General features: G+C 31.2%; 1 protein-coding gene across 4 annotated transcripts in view; it reads right to left on the bottom strand.

Annotated features, from left to right (window-relative positions):
- LOC132704857 (putative ferric-chelate reductase 1 homolog) overlaps positions 1–6,365 on the bottom strand; it is a 79,443-nt gene continuing 73,078 nt past the window's right edge. For all 4 annotated transcript variants that reach the window (XM_060675176.1, XM_060675152.1, XM_060675160.1 and 1 more), the window contains exons 10-11: positions 4,796–4,912; positions 1–1,360 (exon numbers count right to left, since the gene is read on the bottom strand). In XM_060675176.1, coding sequence (XP_060531159.1) covers positions 1,217–1,360; positions 4,796–4,912 — 261 coding nt within the window. In that variant the 3' untranslated portion in view covers positions 1–1,216. The remainder of the gene's footprint in view (positions 1,361–4,795; positions 4,913–6,365) is intronic.

The following is a 6,365-nucleotide window of genomic DNA, read 5'->3' as shown; positions in this document are numbered from 1 at the left end:
TTACGGTTAGAAAATACTTTATATATTTACAAACAAATGTCTTTAAATCTGTAGATAAACAACTAGTAAAAATAAGTTAAAAATCGAATCAACGAAGATACGTATTTATACGTTCAAATGTTTTGTACTGACAATCTCGCGCGCATTCGTATACTTACGTCATCGATTGCCTTACCTGTTTTAACACGTTCAGAGTTTCGAAAACAGCCCGAAACAAAATATAAAAATGTTGTGTGGGTTAAAAAAAATTATTAATAATTCTGTGAAATTCTATCTCTCTGGTATAATGAAAATTTGTTCCTGACAATTTGAAAAAAAAAATATTTTTGGTTTTTTTAATGTTTCTTATATACGAAAGAGCTGAAAGCCCACCGGAAATAAAATCTGTCTCAGACAAGTCAGAATTTGTGACTTAATTCACAATTTCTGAGAAGCAAATAAGAACTTCTGAGAAACAAGTCAGAATTTCTGATATAAGTGCCTCGTAAGGGACATGGCGACTCAAAATATCGAATACACAGGGTAATTCATAAATAATGAGCCTCTCTAAATTGGAAGTACTGAACATCAAAATTTTATGAAATCCCAACATTTGTTTTGAACTTTTTTCATAACTATTGCCAAAGTTGTTTAAAATATTATTTTTGTATTGTTCCCTATGCCGCGTCATCTTTCAAGTAATTATAGTAATTACGAAAAAAATCGGGAAAAACACCTTACATTTTTCATTTTTTAAACCAAATGTTCTAAAACGATATCCATATCTTGTGACTTAAAAATTCAAATTTTAAACACATTCTACTTAAGTCACCTAAAACGGATGAAAAATATAATTTTTTGATCGCACCTCGTTCACAAAATAAAATTTACATAACATCTAATAAAATTACATGTCAAATTTTTTTACATCTCACGGAGGTACCTAACTTTGATATTTTTGAAAAAACAATTGATAGTCTAGCACACCAAAATTCGGAAAGCTCGAACCCAAAACCGATAAAATTTCCGCACGAAATTTTCAATCCCGTTAACAAACGTTGTTTCCTTTCTTATAACTGTAAAAAGAAGACGACTAAAAAATTATTCTGTGAGACTTACATCTACACCTAAGTTTAGTTAGAACTTTCTTAACGAACGATATGTGGTAACGTCAAATTTTCGTGTTTCGCTGAGCTGCAGCTCCATCAGTCGACTGTTTCTCGAATACGTTGAACGTCTAGTTATTGTCCATGACTGTAGACTTCAAAGTGGTCCAGGTCTCCTCGATGGGCGCCAAAGCCGTTATCACAATGAGAGCTATCACGATCGCTATTATTATTAGTATGTACACAGCTAGGAGCCCTTTCCTGACGTTCGAGAACTGCAAAGGAGATAAATTCGTTTCAAGTTACGAGAAATCAGTAAACGCCGAAATATTACGGACTTTTTGCACCACTTATATAGCTAACGTTTTACTTTAATCTGTCTACGCACCATTGTGTCAGTACTTTGAGACCTGTGTACACTGATTTTTGCAAGACTTTTGACAAGGCTCATTACCACACTCTTTAGTGTTTTAACACTCCAGATTCATTCGCAGATGACTTAAAAGTAAGAACAGAAATCCATTCCCAATCGAGCATTTTGGAAATCCAGAAACAACGCACTTTTTTTAAATCTCGATGAATCCTAAGCAATACATTTTACAAGAAAAGAGAAACAATCAATTGACTTAAAATTAGACAATATAAAACTTGGTTAAAGTTACTCATAATACTGGACCATCAGTTAACATTTGAAGCACATTTAGAAAACATTGTAAAGAAAGGCTCGATATATCTTGGTTTTGTAATATGTAACACTAAACACTTCAGCAACCACAAATTAGTCATTCCAATTTATAACAGTACGATTTTAGATATAATATTTGTATGAAAATAAATCATTAAGGTTACTTGAAACACGCAGAAACTTTTCAGATGTAATTTTTCTTTATAAAATTGTCAACAATCTCAATGAGTCACCTTCCTGTACAACTCACTTATCTGTTAATGCTAGTCAAGTGCGCACTAGGCTATTTTCAATGGACAGGTTGAGATCTAACTAATTCTCAAACTGTCTTCTTATTAGACAAGCTCGTAAGTATTACAACTGTGAAAACACGAACTTATTCAATTTAAGCCCTAATTTCTTTAAAAGAAAGGTCTACATTTTTGTCAAAATCAATAAGAACTAAAAGTTCAGATTTTCACGAAATTATATATTATGACATGACAATTGTTTCGACAACACCGTGTCTTTATCAAACATTGGATAAAGACACGGTGTTGTCGAAACTATTGTCATGTCATAATATATAATTTCGTGAAAATCTGAACTTTTAGTTCTTATTTATTATGATAAACGGATTTTCATCAAGTAAAAGGCACCTCAGTTCAATTTATACAAAATGTTGTTACATTCTTTTTGTACTCTATATTATTAGCTTAGGAAATATCTAGTTAAGTTTTCTTTTATATTTCGGACCATTAAATCTTATATATTTGGACAGCCTTTGGGTTTGTAAATAAATAAAATTATTAATTATTAATTAATTATGTTTTATGCCTAATTAAGTTTAATGAAAAAATTATGCAACATAAAAAATAAAATAAAAAAAATATTTATTTTACGTTTTATTTAGAAAAAAAAAGTGATTGCATCAGTTGTTCATGAAATTTACTAAAGAAGAATCTTCTCCACTCAGAAAGTTTTTTTCTTGCATTGTAATACTAACGTAATATTTGTTTTTCGTTTAAATAAATAATAAAACATTACTTTCAGCCATATTTGTAATGCGTTATCTAACACATGGTTGGCTTTATTTTAAACAAGGCAGTTTAAGTTTTTCCTATTTGTTTTCAAACACCCTGTACATCGTAGCCAGATTATCATCATTATCGTCGTTTTATGAACTACTTTGGTCGGTTTTTATTTAAAAGTAAAAATGTCTGTCAGGTTATGTTCAAAAGCAATGCTATAATCAAAACAATACTGTATATCCTTATTTTTTTTTCTCCACTTTTTGAACAGTATCTCGAGCATTATGATTATTTATCGAACACAAAACACAAAAATAAATAAACATTGAGCATCCTTACATAAAATTGAAATAACAGTGATTCCGTTTTAACTGTTATATTTTTACTTAAAATTTCAAAAATTTTAAAACTGGCCTTTTAATTTTTGTTGTATGCATATTATAAATAAAATAAATTTGAGTTCTAAAATCACATAAATTCTATGTACAATTTCAACAAACTCCATGTTTGTAAACAGCAGTCAGTGACGTACTTTCATCATCATTCAATAGACTTTTCTTAAATCTAATGGTAGATGGCACTCGAGTCATATAAATCCAAATTCAAAAATTCGTTAAATTTTAAAGTCAAAAATTATTGAACCGGAATCCAGTGTTAACTTCAAATTTATTTATTTATTTATTTACTATAACAAGGTACCCTAACATGACGAACTAACTTCACAACACCTAACCAAAAAAGTGTCAATTTCTTTTAGTTTGATCAAAGAAATAAAAATTTATGAGGTAATTAGTTTAAAAGATTTATTGCGACGGAAAAATATTTATAGATTAATTTGTAAGTTCTCTGTGAATAACAAATTATATTATAAAAAAAATATGATGAAATATGTTCGCGTTCATCTAATTAATAAAAAAATTTTTTTTAACGTATTTAATTAATTTTATTTGTTTAATTTAATTTATTGGAAATAATTTTAATTTTAATTAATTAAAAATTTAATTAAAATTAATCACCAGCGAGAACATACAATACATAACATTAAAAATCACAGTTAAAAAATAATCAACCTTAAACATAAGAAGAGCCTTTTATAAAATGACTGGATTTATAATATGACTGCGACACATACACTGTCTAATTTTATATTTGATTTTCTAGTCGATGAGTAAAGTGCAAATGTCAGTTACCATTTGTATTTCAAACAACCAGATCGTAATGGGATGATAAAAACGAAATCCCATAGATTTTTTTAAATTAGAATCCAGCGGCGTGCTCGGATTTTTTGTAAAAGATACGACTTTTTAGATACGAACCAAAGTGTTCTTTTTAATTTAAATGTGATTGCACTTTGCTAAGCGAATTAGTTTTGTCAAGTTTTGTCAAGAAATATATCGCTAGTAAATGATTAACCAAGGAATTGTAAAAAGAGTAATAGGCATGATAATATCGTATTATTTTGGTTTTTTTATCACGATCAGATTAAAATCATATTTAAGAAATAAAGAAAAATAAATTAAATATCATTTGTATAGTAAATAATGAATTGAAGCTTTATTTACTAAATTCGAGATCACAAAACTTCAATAACAAGTCGTAAAGTGGAATTTTTTGGCAAAATGAAACATTTTTTTGAGCGTCAATTTCTTTTATTCAAATTTGAGGTTAGGATAAAGATATTGACATGCAGTTTTCACTAAGTTATTGGACTCTTATGTGACTATCTAATGACGTAAAAAAAATTCATTTCGTTGCATTTATTCTTTTTTCAAAAAATATTTTTTTCCGATTACGTCAGTAAAATCCACCTTTTTTTTTGTAGCATTTTCTGTTGGCCGGTTTACTTAATAAAAATTTTAAAAGTAAGAAAATTATATAAAAAGCGTTGACTTAAAAAGAACTTCAGGTCGTATTTTAAAAATTATAACTGAAATTTTGTGTCACCCCGTATCACCCAATTTTGGTTTATTGGCGGCAGTTTATTTTGCATATTTTTATAAAAATCATTAACTTACCGGCGCGTCGGGACTTCGATCGTTGTAGCCGGAATTCCGGCCAGAAGCGCCCAAATCTTTCATCGGAAACGAGGTGACTCTTCGCTCAGATGACTTCTCGGCGGTGCAGTTGAGAACCTGGAAAAATAATTAAATAATAATAATAATAATAATAAGCGAAAAGACTCAGACAACGATGTAGGAGGAAAATTAACGAGGAAACAGAACAAAGATGGAAAAACAAAAAAAAGCACGGACAATATGCCAGAGAAGTCGATAAGGATGGTGTGCACAAGAGGCAGACATTCAGATGACTGACAACAGGAATATTAAAGGGAGAAACAGAATCTTTGATAGTAGCTGCGCAAGACCAGGCCATTTCAACCAACTATATCAGGAAAAAAATATTCAAAGAAAAAGTAAACTCAAGATGCAGACTTTGTAAACAATATGAAGAAACAATTAAGCACATCACCACAGGCTGCCCAGTCCTAGCAAGGTAGTAATATCTTGATGAACAAAAAACTTTGAAGCCAAAGAGGAAATCACAATAATATGGGACACGCAAGTACAAACAGACAGGACTGTGACGGCAAACAAACCAGATATTATAATTAAGGACTTTAAAAACAAGACATGTCTATTGGTAGACATTGCCATACTATCAGTGTGACTAAGATGACTTTCGGGGTGGATTACTGCGTCATCATTAATATCAAAAAGTGATAAGTAGTATCAAAAGAGCATATCTCCTTAAAGGGTGCCCCTCAGAATCAAAAGATAGATCGCACCCAACTGAAGAAAATATTTGGAGAAAAATATTGACATAGTGTAACAAATGTTATGAATACCAAGTCCTCTGCAAAAAAATCAGATCACCGCCTTCAACAACTGGACAGTTCCTGTACTAACTCATACGTTTAAGATTCTGAAATGGTTTGACGCAGACTTAAATGAGATCGATTAAAACGCACCCGCTTGCACCCGAGAGCGTTAGTAAAATGCTTATATCTATCACGAAGACAAGGAGGAACAGAGGTGGTTAATAATTACAACATCTGTCGTTTGCAAGAACAGTAGTTTCTTCAGTGGAACGATATGCTCATGCAGTGGACAGCGGAACAAGATGACAATTTCACTACCTTGAAACTACAGCACAAACAGGTAGAATTCGATATTAAAACAAGGCAGAAAAAAATACGCCGATTGGTCAGATAGGGGGACATCTCTGAGATGGCCTACATCTGATCAACTCTATCCTGAAACTGCAGGATTTCTTATTACTATTCGAAAGTATTGCCTAAAGCTCAATATCGAGGACAGATAAATGAAATGTGGTGAGTCTGGAAACTCCATATCATGGCGGGCCCTCAAAAAATAATGCTATAATCAACTGACAAAGAATACATCAGCAACTGGCTCTTTAAAATAGACTGCTACGGACATGGCTTCCTTATTATAAATACCAACCTTCCCCCGTGCTGGGCTCTACTGGGACCGCCCTATAACAACAGACCAGACTGTCGACTAGAATAGGCCGGATATAGAGCTTATTAACATTAATAGATATTTTTCTACTCCCGTCTGTAAA

Source organism: Cylas formicarius, unplaced genomic scaffold, assembly GCF_029955315.1.
Source record: "Cylas formicarius isolate icCylForm1 unplaced genomic scaffold, icCylForm1.1 PGA_scaffold_10__41_contigs__length_53128322, whole genome shotgun sequence".
Lineage (NCBI taxonomy): Eukaryota > Metazoa > Arthropoda > Insecta > Coleoptera > Brentidae > Cylas > Cylas formicarius.
The sequence above is the reverse complement of the archived record's forward strand: the minus strand, read 5'-3'. Positions and strand labels throughout refer to the sequence as shown.